We start from the raw sequence: 14,644 nt of genomic DNA, 5'->3' as shown, positions 1-14,644 counted from the left end.
TGAGAAGTGACTAATTCATTAGGTATATCTTTATTTTTCACCATAAATTAATTTCTAAAATAGGCTCTATAATTACCAAAACTCTTCTAGTCTATAATTGGGGGTTCTATAAAACATAAAATTACAGGATTTATAGTTCTTTAAAATGGAAAAGTGCTCTCAAAAAATGTTACTAGTTCAAAGGAGATTCATAAATGAATCATGTAATTTTAAACAATTCTCACTAGATGGAGCTAGTTACAAATAAATACTTTCTTAATATTTTTCTTTTATTTTTTTTATTTTTATTTATTTTTTATTTTTTGAGGAATTAACAGTCTTTATTGGGCTCAGATCAGGAGGCCGTGGGTCTTGAGGACCTCTGTGTATTTGTCAATTTTCTTCTCCACGTTCTTCTCGGCCTGTTTCCGTAGCCTCGTGAGCTGTTTCTTCTTCCCGTAGTGGATCTTGGCTTTCTCCTTCCTCTTCTCCTCCAGGGTGGCTGTCCCTGCTTGGTACTTCCAGCCAAACTCGTGAGCCAGGCGCCCCAGATACGCAAACTTTCTTGTAGGCTTCAGACGCACAACCTTGAGCGCAGCAGGAACCACCATCCGCTTTTTCTTGTCGTAGAGCGGTGGGATGCCGTCAAACACCTTGAGACGGTCCAGAGCGGCCTGGCCTCGCTTGGTCTTGTGGGTCAGCATACCTCGCACGGTCCGCCAGAAGATGCGGCTGCGGGCCCGGAAGTGGTAGGAGCCTCGGTAAGAGTTGGTGTTCATCCGCTTGCGGAGGAAAGCGAGGTACTTCAACTTGTTTCTGTAGAAATTGCCAGAAATGTTGATGCCTTCGCAGCGTACGACCACCACCTTCCGGCCCAGCAGTACCTGTTTAGCCACGATGGCCGCCAGGCGGCCCAGGAGATGGCCTCGACCATCAAGCACCAGGACCTGCACCTCCGCCATCTTCGCCAGCCGCTTGGGAAAGGCTTTTCTTCTCTTTAATACAGGAATATTTTAATTCCGTGTAAGGAAAATTTCCTGGATAATTCCATGTATTTTAATAATCACAGAGATAGTCTTATTCTTACTCATTCATTACCAAAAATAAAGACTTCAGTAACAATTTATACTCCATAGAGTATACGATCTCATCTATTTTGACATCCAAAAGAAAAAAGGCAGAAAGACAAAACGCAAATTCTGAGGCAGAAATTAAGAAAATATAATTCTTATTTTTTATTTAATTTATTGTTTGTTCCGCTGTTTGAATGTTTATCTTCCAAGAGCCTACAGAAGTGAGGGAAAGTATCTGCAGGCTAATTTTAAATAACACGAGACAGAGATTAAACATTAAATATAAAAAAAAACCTTTTAGCTTACTTATTAAACTAGGAAGAATTTTCCTTAAACACATCACTCAAATTGGTCTGCAATGCATCAATAAATGGAGAACATAGATCTCACCTAGGAAATATTTTATACATTGTGGACACTACAAAAAAGCTCATCAGAATATAAAAATTTTCAAGTCACAATCCCCTAAGCAGACTAAAAACAAGTTAGCGTTTAACCTGAAATCAGAAGTGCAAACTCTGTAAAAATAAAAATATTGCCATTGTTCTCAGCAATCTATGAATAAATCCTACAACTCCTTAAAGTCTTTTCAATAAAATGAACCATGATCTCTTGACAAACTCCTTGCTTAAATGGCAGGTAACTTTTGAAGCTGGACTTCTCAATCTGTCAAGAGAAGCAAGCTGCATTGGCAGCATTGCTCGCTTTTGAAAATCACCTTCTGAACAGAAGGTCCAGCAAAGACCTTCAATGCAACACTCCCTGTATATGTGCAAGTCTGCATGAGACGTCCTCCCGCAGGTGCAACTCCCAGCCAGTGAACCAGAAACAGATGAAAGACAAAAGGGGAAAGTCGAGGTCAAATGTTTCAGTTTACCCATGCTATCCCAGATAAAATGCCAAGGGCTTTTGGAATAAAATGGACAATATGCAAAGATGAGGTGACCAGATGTCAATAATGTTGGGAATTTAAAATGCATGTACCACGTACCACACATGAACACAATTCTTTAAATGCAGCTGCAGGAAGTTCCGTTTGGGGGTCATCCTCTTTGGAACTCCCTTCTGGGCAGTACTGCTTGTCATTTCTATCATCTGATACATCTATACTTCCAAATAATCCTAACTGATACTCAAAGTGATGCCTTGACACCCTCTGAGGTTCTACAGGTTCTTCCAAATCAAAGAGAGGTCACATCATGCATAGTATTATTTGGGGGTTAGCATACATTTTGTAATAATTATGTTAAAATTGGTAATCCCTTTTTGGGTTCAATGATAGCTCTATTAATTATATTGTCTTGTTAACTGAAATATTCCACTCTGTCAATGGGATTAATGGTTGGAGATTATGATACAACCAAAACCAAAGCTGGGCAATGGGCTCTTGGAATGGAATCACCCATTATGAACTATCCATCTGACCAACTCTTTAACTTTCTTCCTAAACGTCAGATCACCAGGGCGTTTCAGTGCAGCCTGCACAATTCAGAGAGTAGGGTCCAGATTAAAGACCTTACATTTTTGTAGAATTCAGAATCATTTTTCACTCAGCAAGCCCTCTATTTGCTCACTCTCTTCTACATGTAATTGTTCAACTTTGGTTGACTGTCGAGTCCTCATGGAAGAATTCCCATTCTGCCACTGAGCCTCTCTGTTAGGGACTTGAAAATGGAAGGTAGTGCAGTTCTTTCTGACCATCTGCCAGGCAAGGAGCCCCAGGCTTCTAGGGGTAAGTTCGTCCCTTTTCCCAAGTCTTTCACTTTGCACTCTTCATTCAGAGTTAAATGGCATAAAACTCGGATTTTCAAAGCCAGTTGATTTAATCTGAGACACATAAGACTAGGATCAAATAAGTGAAGTAAATGATTCAAATGCAATGACTTCTGTTGTTTTTCCTAAAATTCTTCTATGGCCTAATTTTCAGAAACTATTTTAGGACAAAAAAGAACCAAAAAAAAGTTCTACTAAAAAAAAATAAAGAGACAGACTAGTAATTTGCTTGGTCAGAGCTTCTTTTTAAAAAAATAATATTAAGTCAAAGAGGAAAACAAATATAACATCAAACTATTTGCAAAATAATGAAAATTGGCTGGGGGCAGTGGCTTACTTTGGGAGGCTGAGGCAGGTGAATCACCTGAGACAAGAGTTCAAGACCGGCCTAGGCAACATAGTAGGACCTCATCTCTACAAAAAATACAAAAAATTCATGGGACATGGTGGTACACACCTGTAGTCCCAGCTACTAAAGAGGCTGAGGTGGAAAGACCACTTGAGCCTGGGAAGTTGAGGCTGCAGTGAGCCATGAGTATGCCACTGCAGTCCAGCCATGTCTCAAAAACATCACAATAATAATGAAAATGAGAACAATGCATAGAAAACTTAGTTTAGGGGTTGTAGCCAAGCTACAGCGTAACTCATAACCTTAAATGTTTTTCTTCTTAGAAAAAATCTAACTCTTCAACTCAAAAAATTAGAATAGCTAAAACGAATCTAAGAAAAGAGAAAAGGAAAATAAATTTAAAGAAAATAAAAACAGTAAAAATGATAAACCCAATAGCAGATGTTTTGGGGGGGAATACAAATGAAATAAGCATCTTTCTGTCAAATTCATTCTACAATAACACACACACACACACACACACACACACGAAAAAAAACCATAAGTAAAATAAGAAATCAGCAACAGTCTGGAAATTTTTAATGATAAAATAACAATTATTTGTATATGCAGATAAAACAGAAATCTCAGTAAACTAGATGATTAACATAAAGATATAATGACCAAAATTGACTCAACAAGTTGAAAACCTAAAACTTATGGTGAAAGAAAAAAATATTTAAGTTATCAAAGAAATATTTGTTAGACATTTCCCAGGCTCAGATAGTTTTACTGTTTAATTATTTTAAACTTTCCATAGCTAGACAAAAATACACAAAAATATGAAGACTAATTTATGGGCCAAATATTGTTTATGCAGCAGAACTCATCTACATCACATAATTCCCTCTTTCTTCCATTTATTCTTAGAAGTCTGCCTCTAACCTGCCTCTGATAGAACACTTGATTGGATTTTTCATTTCTTTGCCTCTTAGAATATTAAAATGTTTTTTTCTGGCCAGCTCCACAAAACTCTGATTTTGATGAAATTTTGCCTTCTCTCATATTTTTTAGTGACAGGCCACCCAACTCTTAAACATTTGATTGCATTCTGGAAAGCTCTGTGGCTCTGAGAGACCATGAGATCTCCTTCCTTACTTCCTTCCTTCTTTCTTTCCTTCCTTCCTTCCTCCCTCCCTCCCTTCCTTCTTCCCTCCCTTCTTCCCTCCCTCCCTCCTTTCCTTCTTCCCTCCCTCCCTCCCTTCTTTCCTTCCTTCCTTCCTTCTTTCTTTCTCTCTCTTCTTTCTTTCTTCTCTTTCTTTCCTTCTTTCTTTCTTTCCTTCCTTCCTTCCTTCCTTCCTTGCTTCTTTCTTTCTTTCTTTCTTTCTTTCTTTCTTTCTTTCTTTCTTTCTTTCTTTCTTTCTTTCTTTCTTTCTTTCTTTCTTTCTTTCTTTCTTTCTTTCTTTCTTTCTTTCTTTCTTTCTTTCTTTCTTTCTTTCTTTCTTTCTTTCTTTCTTTCTTTCTTTCTTTCTTTCTTTCTTTCTTTCTTTCTTACTTTTTCTTTCCTGACAGAGTCTCATCCTATTGCCCAGGCTGGAGTGCAGTGGCCCAATCACAGCTCACTGCAGTCTCAACCTCCTGGGCTGAAACAATCCTCCCTCCTCAGCCTCCCGAGTAGCTGGGACTACAGGCATGCACCACACCCTACTAATTTTTTTTGTATTTTTTTTAGAGATGGGGTTTTGCAATGTTGCCCAGGCTGAAAGATCATATTTCTTAAAGTCATTCTACTAACTAGTCCTTCCAGTTATTACAACTTATAAATCTGCAATAATTAAAATGGAGTCATATTGACAAGAATAGCTTTCAGTGAAATAGAATAGAGAGCACAGAAAGTCACAAGATTTTAAAACAACTCAACATATAATAATTACCAATCAACAGGAAAGAAGGAAATTGTTCTATTTATTGCATAAATAGCATTGTAGAAATTGGCTTGCTATTTGGTGATAAAATAAATAATAAGTCGAGTACGGTGGTGCACGCTTGTATTCCCAGCTAATCGGTAGCTGAGGCAGGAGGATCGCTTGAGCCTAGGAATTCAAGGCTGTAGTGCACCATGATCACACCTGTGAATAGTCGCTGCAGTCCAGCCTAGACAATATAGTAAGACTCTGCCTCTAAAGATAAATAAATAAATCCCAGATGAATTAGAGATCCAAATATAAAATAAAACCAAAAACTATATCATGAGCATTTATCTTCTCTTCAAATGAAAGCACGTTCCAAGCTTAAACACAAAAGAGGATACCATAATCCACTGAACTGCATAAAAATTTAAAACACCTACATATAAACATGACACCAAAAAGCAACAACCAATTGGAAAACAATATTTATAACAAACATGGCAAATGATTAATGCCTTTTATATATAAACAGCTTATGCAAATCACTAAGAAAAACACTAAGACCCCAATAGAAAGTTGAGCAAATTATATGTAAAGAGGTTTCCCAGAAGAGGAAATATAAAAAGAAACATGAAAAAAAAATTAACCTCAATAGGAAACAAATAAAAGCAAAACTTTTAAATGGCAAAATGCCCTACTTTTTCTATGAAATTATAAAGGTTACAAATATAAATACTCAATGGTAATGAAGGTACAATACTATAAACATTCTCACATACTACTTTTTTTCTTTCTTTCTTTCTTTTTTTGAGACAGGGTCTTGCTGTGTCACCCAGGCACAATCACAGCTAACTGCAGCCTTGACCTCCGACCTCAGCCTCCCAAGTAGCTAGGACTGTTGATGTGTGCCACCACGCCTGGCTAATTTTTTTATTTTTTGTATAGATGTGGCCTCACTATGTTGCCCAGGCTGGTCTTGAACTCCTGGGCTCTAGCAATCCTCTTCCCTTGGCTTCGCAAAGTGCTGGGATTACAGGCATGACTATAATAGACATACTTCTATAAGAGTTAATTAGTATAACATTTCTGGAAAGCCTTTTAACACTATCAAGCATGTTTAAATACTCTACCTTTTAACCCAGTTTATCTATGTATTACTAATATATTGCTACATAATAAAGAACCCTAATATTTAGCAATTTAAATATTTTAAAGAACCATAACATTTATTATCTCACATAGTTTCTACTAGACAGGAATCTGGGAGCATCTTGGCCTAGACGGTTCTGGCTCAGGGTTTTTCATGAGGTTTCATTCCACCTGGTGGCCAGGGCTTCGGCGGTCTGAAGGCTTAGCCAGGGCTGGAAGATCTACTCCCAAGGCAGCTCATTCACATAGTAGTTGGCGGAGGCCTCAGGTCCTCACCACATGGACCTCTCCAGAGGAATGCTGAAGTCTTCTGCCAGAACAAGTGAACCAGCACAGAGAGATCAAGGAGAAAGCCACAATGGCTGGCCACAGAAATCACACTTCATCATTTTTGCAATATCATACTGGTATCACAAAAAAGCTCCGTTCAGTGGGAAGTGGGAATGGGGGTGAGCTCAGGCGGTGGTACTTACACAACAGCAGTAATAACAGAAAAGGGGACCATATTGTTGGAGGCTGGTCAACAGAATCTCTTTGTAGGAATCTAATTTAACCAAATAATCTGAAATGCAGATAAAACTTAATGCATTAAGATATTCATTATAATAATATTTGTAATAGTAACAATTTGTAAACAATACTCAGTAATGGAGCTGGTTAAGTAAATCATGGCACATCTCTCCAATATTCAATTGTATTCTATATTGCCTCTTATACAATCACATCAAAAATACATGTCATTTTCATATTTCCATATATACTTATATGTGTAGAAAAAGGATGAGAAGAAAATGGACTAAATATTAATGACTACTACCTCTGGGTGATGGAATAATTACTTATTATTTATTTTTCATGCTTTTCTCCATTTTTAAACTTTTCTAAAATAGGTGTATATTACATAGATAATTAGAAATAATTCTTTCAAGGAATTATAAATACCGTTGAGACATTGTGCCTATAGTCTAATGGTAAGAAGAAAGAAAACAACAGAAAAACTCACTGATCTTGGGAGAGTGTTACCAAAATTATTTCATTTTTCAGTCCAACAAATTGCAAAGTCATTTTGAAGAAGGTGTAACCTATTAATCTGTATGTATTATGTACACGAGTTAAAAAACAGAATGACAGTTGGGCGCGGTGGCTCATGCCTGTAATCCCAGCGCTCTGGGAGGCCAAGGCAGGTGGGTCACTCGAAGTCGGGAGTTCGAGACCAGCCTGGCCAACATGGCAAAACCCCGTTTCTACCAAAAACCACAAAAATTAGGCAGGTATGTTGGCACATGCCTATAGTCCCAGCTACTCAGGAAGCCGAGCGTGAGAATCACTTGAGCCCAAGAGGCAGAGGTTGCAGTGAGCTGAGATTGACCCACTGCACTGCTGCGTGGGCGACAGAACAAGACTCTGTCTCAGAAAAAAAAAAAAACAGAATGACAACAGATATTTTCAGAGTATCTTGTAGTTTACAAAGCACATTCACATAGTTATTCGCTTGATAAATCAGAGTACTTCTGCAATTAACACTCTTGCCAGCTATTTATGTCACTCAAGATGTTTGAAAAATGCCTTTTGTGAATTGTAACTGAATGGAGCCAAATTCTTCTGGGGCATATGGCTGTACAACATTCACTGGGAAAGGCAACTAATTGCATGTGTGTACACCTCAGGGAAGAATTTGTTTAAGATAACTGAAATATGTTTGAGTTGAATCTTTTCCTACTCCAGCTAATGGTCATCACTTTAACTGTGTTCTTTCCAAAGCTTTATTAAACACGCTATGAAAATACTGAGCTTGAGCCTGCTGATGGGAAGCAAGTAATCTCCCCCTTTTTTAAAGGTGCATTCATTCTTTCAGGTCAGTAGCGTCACATTGCAAGATCCTGAAAATCAGTGCGCAGTTGAGTCAAAAAGTTTATAATTGAATTTGCCTAGCTAAGTATCTTAGCAACTCAGTTCACGTCAGCGGAACTTTGTTGAAGGGTATATTTTCATCATTTCTTGCCAGATTTTTAAAGCGTGACATGTTGTGTTACTAAAACTAAGCAATTCTTCCAGGGGGAGGAAGCAGTAGTGTCTATTATATACCTTCCACTTTACTTATTTAAGAAAACATAAAAAGCCATTACCGGGAGAATAGAATGCATTGTTCTGAATCTAAATGACAAAGCAATCTTTGTTTGTTTGTTTGTTTGTTTGTTTGTTTTGAGACAGAGTTTTGCTCTTGTTGCCCAGGCTGGAGTGCAATGGCACGATCTGGGCTCACTGCAACCTCAGCTTCCTGGGTTCAAGCGATTCGCCGACCTCAGTACCTGGGATTACAGGCAGCCGCCACCACACCCCGCCAATTTTTGTATTTTTAGTAGAGACGGGGTTTCACCATGTTGGCCAGGCTGGTCTTGAACTCCTGACGTCAGGTAATCCGCCCACCTTGGCCTCCCAAAGTGCTGGATTTATAGGCATGAGCCACTGCGCCCAGCCCAAAGCAATCTTTTAGAAGTTGTATAATCAAGAAAAAGAAGAAAATCGGGATTTTTTTTTTAGGGATTCGGGGTATGCTTATGAGCACAGGAATAAAGGAAAAAGGCAGTAATCTAAGTTGCATATATAATGCCTATAAAACAAAAGGCACCGTTTGACAAGGTGTCTGGCTGATATAATGGGAAAACCAAGAATTCAGGCTTCAAAGGAGGTTTTTTAATGCTTAAATGATGTGGTTTGTCTGATTTAATGATATAATCAGCAGCTTTCCCCCTTTATGTTAGAAAGTGACCAGGTACCACAGTATGGCCTAGAAAGCACCATCCACATACATCAGAATATGCCCAGCGGGGTTCCATTGGTGTGACCCTCTGACCAGCTGCCAACCTGCTGTCATGTGCTTCATATTTCTTTCAGACCGTTGCGGTAGATGGCAAAGAATAAATGGCCACAAATTATTTGTAGCAATTTCCACCAGGATATGAACTCTACTTCCCCACCCCTTGAACCCAGACTGGCCTTGTGACTTGCTTTGGATAATGGGACATTAGCAAACGAGATGCAAGCAGAGGCCTGAAAAACATTTATGCAGTGGGGCTTGTCCTCTCTTGCCCCTTTTGGAAATCAGCTGCCACGTGGGGCAGAGATTTTTCTTCCACTTCAATAACCCTTGACTTCAACCTTCCAGGTAAAACTATTGGTTTAATTTAAACTTCTTTTTTTTTTTTTTTTTTTTAAGAAACAGAGTCTTGCTCTGTCACCCAGTTCAGTGGTGCAATCCTGGCTCACTGCAGCCAGAACTCCTGGTCTCAAGCAATCCTCCCGCCCCCACCTATCCCATGTTGGGATTACAGGTGTGAGCCACTGCACCTGGCTAAATGTTGTTTTTGATAGCTATTTGGCAGATATTTATATTTACTTGACAAAGAACTAACCAAGGAGATTGATGAAAGTCATGAAAATGAATACATTTCTGTCTATGTCCTGCAGGAAAATAAAGTCAAAAAGAAGGCATAACCTTATATATAATAGGGTCCTAACTTATAAATAGGTTATATTGTAACAGTTATCTGTAAGTCAGTTGTCTGGATCTTAGAACATGTATCCACACATCTATAACAGTATCTGGCACATAGCTGGTGCTCAAAAAATAGTTCTTGAATAAATGAATGAACAAATGGAAAGAGCAAATGGCTGTTATATTCCCTGACAACGAGAAGAAACTGAATATGCTTTGTGATGGTTAGTTTTATATGTCAGATTGGCGAAGTCATAGTACCCAGTTTATTCAATTAAACACAAATCTAGGTGAAGGTATTCCGTAGATATGGTTAACAGCTACATTTAATTGACTTTAAATAAAAGAGATAATCTTTCATAACTTAGGTGGGCTTCATCCAACCAGGTTTAAATTTTTTCTCAAAGTAAAAAATATTTTTAAAGGAGGGTAAATATCTGGGCACAGTGGCTCACACCTGTAATCCTAGCACTTTGGGAGGCCAAGGCAGGAGGCTTGCTTGTGTCCGGGGGTGTTCAAGACCAGCCCGGGCAACATAATGAGACCCTGTCTCTACAAAAAATTAAAATATCAGCCAGGTGTGGTAGCATGTGCCTGTGGTCCCAGCTACTTGAGAGGCTGAGGCAGGAGGATCGTTTGAGCCTTGGAGTTTAAGGGTGAAACAAGCCAGAATCGCACCATTGCACACCAGCCTGGGTGACACAGCAAGATCTTGTCTCTAAAAAGGTTTTTTAAAAGAAGGAGGGTAAATGGAGTGAAAGTGTTTAAAGCCCTCACAGTGTCCAGAAACTGGTGACAATACTTACATTACAATTGTAATTAAGCAAGGATTTGTATTATAATCTCTTGGGTAACCATTAAAAGAGTAGTAAAACAATGAATAACAAGCTACTGGCAGGGACATGGGGGATAGAATAATTTTAAAAACTACTCCAAATAAAGGCAAGAAAAGTGAGGAAAAGTGAGCATACAAAACAGATGGGATAAAATAGAAACAAATAGTAAGATGGCAGACAAATCCAAATATGTCTGTTTACACTCAATGTAAACAGATTAATCAAATGAGAATAGTTGTCAGAGTGGATTTTTAAATGATTCTATTTTGATACCAATAGTAAGACATTATTTGCCTTCTTCACTCTTGACAAGTGCACTCATGGTGGGGAGAGTAATGGTGGGATAAACTGCTGGCACCTTAGCCCAAGTCAAGGTGGTAGCACCAGATGTATTAATAACCATTTTACTTGTCAACACCAGAGACTTACACACACAAAAAAAGTCAATTTCACCTAAGACGGTCCTTGATGGGCCGGGCGCAGTAGCTCACGCCTGTAATCCCAGCACTTTAGGAGGCTGAGGCGGGCAGACGACTTGAGGCCAGGAGTACGAGACCAGCCTGGCCAACATAGTGAAACCCCGTCTCTACTAAAGATACAAAAATTAGCCGGGTATAGTGGCACACTCCTGTGATCCCAGCTACTAGGGAGACTGAGGCAGGAGAATTGTTTGAACCCGGGAGGCGAAGGTTGCAGTGAGCTGAGATCCAATCACTGCACTCCAGCCTGGGCGACAGAGAAAGACTGTGTCTCAAAAAAAAAAAAAAAGTCCTTGATGAAGCATTAAACATTAATTTTATCAATCTCAAGTACAGTTATTTTTAGTACATAAAGAATTTCAGCAGTCTTCTCCTACTGCCCTGTCTTCATATACAAATTGCCTCTTGAGAATTCTAATAAATGGTCAATTCATTTTAGCCTGAATGGTACAAGGAACAGGGAAGGTATTCTTACAGTAGAGTTTAACGTGGGGTCACCTGCCCCTACTGTCCTCTTAGTACCCTGATCAGCCTCTCGGTACCCCCAGAGAACAGATGCTTACTTCCATGCAAGGAAAATGGTGTCACCTTTGACCATGTTAGTTGTTAAAGGCAATTTTTCAACAACATTCTAATATCTTAGAAAATATTTGGCTAACAAAGCGGGATATTGCATAAAAGTTATAAATCAGATAATACTAAAGAGTTAGGAGTTCTGGCTGGGCACGGTTGCTCAGGCCTGTAATCCCAGCACTTTGGGAGGTCGAGGTGGGCGGATCACCTGAGGTCGAGAGTTCGAGACGAGTCTGACCAACATGGAGAAACCCCGTCTCTACTAAAAATACAAAATTAGCTGGGCATGGCGGTGAATGCCTGTAATCTCAGCTACTCAGGAGGCTGAGGCGGGAGAATCGCTTGAACCCGGGAGGCGGAGGTTGCAGTGAGTTGAGATCACACCATTGCACTACAGCCTGGGCAACAAGAGCAAAACTCCATCTCAAAAAAAAAAAAAAAAAAAAGAGTCAGGAGCTCTCCATGTTTAAGATAATCAAATCCACATTTTATGGTTGTATACATTTTATTTAACTGCACAATGAGCACACAAAAATTAATAAACTACTATGGCTCACTCCACAATTTACACATTTACACATATACATATATTTTAACACACTCCCTAAATTTATTTTCAGAAAGTGTAATGTGTACCTCACCAATGCTAAGAATGGTGAAAAATGCAATTAGATTTACAACAACTGCCCTTGAGAAGCTTAGAGAGAGTGTTGTGCCTTTCCCGTACACTAAGAACTTTTGCTCTGTGACTAAGAAGGAAACTGAATAAGAATATGCCTCATCCTCTTTGCTTTTCTAGCCAAGATGCCTGGTGGCAAGGAAGAACCAGCATGTTATAGAAAAAGAGGAGCCAGGAGTGGTGGCTCACTTCTGTAATCCAAAGCACTTTGGTAGGCCGAGGCAGTGGGCCCCATGTCTACTAAAAATACAAAAATTATCTAGGCGGGGTGGCAGGCACCTACTCGGGAGGCTGAGGCAGGAGAATCACCTGAACCCAAGAGGTGGAGGTTGCAGTGAGCCAGGATCACCCTAGTGCACTCCAGCCTGGGTGACAGAGCAAGAATCCGTCTCAAGAAAAAAAAAAAAAAATAGAGCCGAGAATAAAAGGGTTGACCCTCTGTTTAGACTGACATGATGTGAAAATGCCTGCCATGTTTAATATTAGTCACAAAGACTCAAAGAGCCAAAATATTATCCGATGGTCTCTAAGGTCATATTTTTGAAGAAAATAATTTCTGACGAAGTTGCATTTCTTAAATTCCAACTAGTTACCATTACCAGGGATGTTCAGGGTAAAAACCTGCTGACCAGCTTCTCTGGTAGATCTTATGCAAACAAAGTGTGTTCCACCATCAAAAAAGAGACAGATCCAAATGCATACATTGATATCAAACAAGCAGTTTGCATTGTTTATATTGTGTCGGATTTGCCAAAAAGCACAAGGTTTCTAAAGCCTCTGAAGGCTGGCGTCATCCATCGGTATCCAGTAGGTGCTCCCAATTTGGAAAATGATGGGAATCATGTCACAGGAGGTATTTTTTAAATGACTTCTATAACTAGTCAATAAACTTGTCAATGACATAGAAAAATCTAGTCAATCTACTTAACATGTTAGAAAAGTAAAAAGGCTGGGAAAGCCCAAGTTTGAAACCTTCTGAGGAATAAAAAGCATGCCTACTCTAGCAGAAGGAGATGGATTTAAGCTACCAACCCAAGAATTTTAAAAATGGAACTTTTAGGCTGGGCGCGGTGGCTCACGCCTGTAATCCCAGCACTTCGGGAGGCCAAAGTGGAAGGACCACTTGAGCTCAGGAGTTTGAGACCAGCCTGGGCAACATAGCAAGACCTCATCTCTAGTAAAACTAAAAAAAAAAAAAAAAATTAGCCAGGCGTGGTGGTGCGGGCCTGTAGTCCCAGCTACTTGGAGGGCTGAGGCGAGAGGATGGCTTGAGCCTGGGAGATCGAGGCTGCAGTGAGCCCTGATTGTGTCACTGCACTCCAGCCAGGGTGACAGAGCCAGACCTTGTCTCAAAAAAATAAATACTGACAAAGAAGAATTCTTATGGAGGGGTGTGTGTGTGTGAATGAGTGGTTAAGAGGACACGACATATAACACTGTTTAAATACGAAATAAAATTGTCCTCACAGAATGTACTGTCTTCACATACACTTTCTCTTCTCTTCGTTTTCTTGTTTCTAACTTCTTTGCCAAATGCTAGCCAATATTTGTTCAAATTTTTCCTTCATAGATATACATCAACAATAAAACTTTCATTTAAAAATTTTAATCAGTATATACACAGTCTTACATTTATATGCCAGTAGAAAAGGATGGTGGAAGCCAAATCAGGAATAAATGAGAAAATAGCAGTGACCAAAAACAAAACCTCATTTTATAATAAAAAGCCGATCAGTCACGTAATGCCAGTGATAGTAGTCACTGAAGCCTTACTGTGTGCCAGGCACCGTCCAGCATTTTCATGTGCTGTCACACTTGTGGCTTATGACACACCTAAGTGTGTCAGTTGGGTCCTCTGAAAGCAGATGGAGCTAGGAGTACAAGAGGTTAACCGTGGGACAGCACTGGTGAAAGATAAAAGTCAGAAAAAGCAAGCCTGGGCAGGGAAATTCTTCAGACCATGCTGCAGATCTGACACCTATTAAAGGAAAGGGGGGAAGTGGGTTTGGGCAGGGAGAGTCTCAGACCGCGCTGCAGACCTGACAAAGCCTGGGCCAATCTGATCAGCAGCTCTGGACAAGAGCTGGCCAGTAGAGGAGGCTCATCTTAGGCGGCAGTGCCCACGCCCGGAAGCCACTGAGCTCAGTCACTAGCTGGGGGCTACCTTAGGAGATCAAGGTCTCACCTCCAAAGGTGAGACCTCGTTCCAAAGGTGCTAATGGCTGAAGGCATCTGCTGACTGCACTCCTTAACGGCTGAACAGCAAGTCCTTTCTTGAAGGGAAATCTGAGTGCCGCTCCTCCATGGCTACCTCAGTAAGGGAGGTTTTATTATGATTCCCATTTTTCGGAAAGAAAAAGAGGGCACAA

At 39.8% G+C, this 14,644-nt stretch overlaps 1 protein-coding gene across 1 annotated transcript; it reads right to left on the bottom strand.

Moving 5' to 3' along the window:
• Positions 1-268: 268 nt before the first annotated feature.
• Positions 269-4,575, bottom strand: LOC100979118 (large ribosomal subunit protein uL13-like). Its single transcript, XM_055095773.2, has one exon. It carries the CDS (start codon positions 939-941, stop codon positions 330-332), a length of 612 nt encoding a protein of 203 aa, XP_054951748.1. The 5' UTR covers positions 942-4,575; the 3' UTR covers positions 269-329.
• Between the last annotated feature and the right edge of the window lie 10,069 nt (positions 4,576-14,644).

The sequence above is a fragment of the Pan paniscus genome, chromosome 10 (genome assembly GCF_029289425.2).
Source record: "Pan paniscus chromosome 10, NHGRI_mPanPan1-v2.0_pri, whole genome shotgun sequence".
Taxonomy (NCBI): domain Eukaryota; kingdom Metazoa; phylum Chordata; class Mammalia; order Primates; family Hominidae; genus Pan; species Pan paniscus.
This window is presented reverse-complemented; position numbering and strand designations above follow the sequence as displayed.

Excerpts from the sequence above, each read along its gene's own strand:
- LOC100979118 (XM_055095773.2), bottom strand. The coding sequence starts at position 941 with ATGGCGGAGGTGCAGGTCCTGGTGCTTGATGGTCGAGGCCATCTCCTG.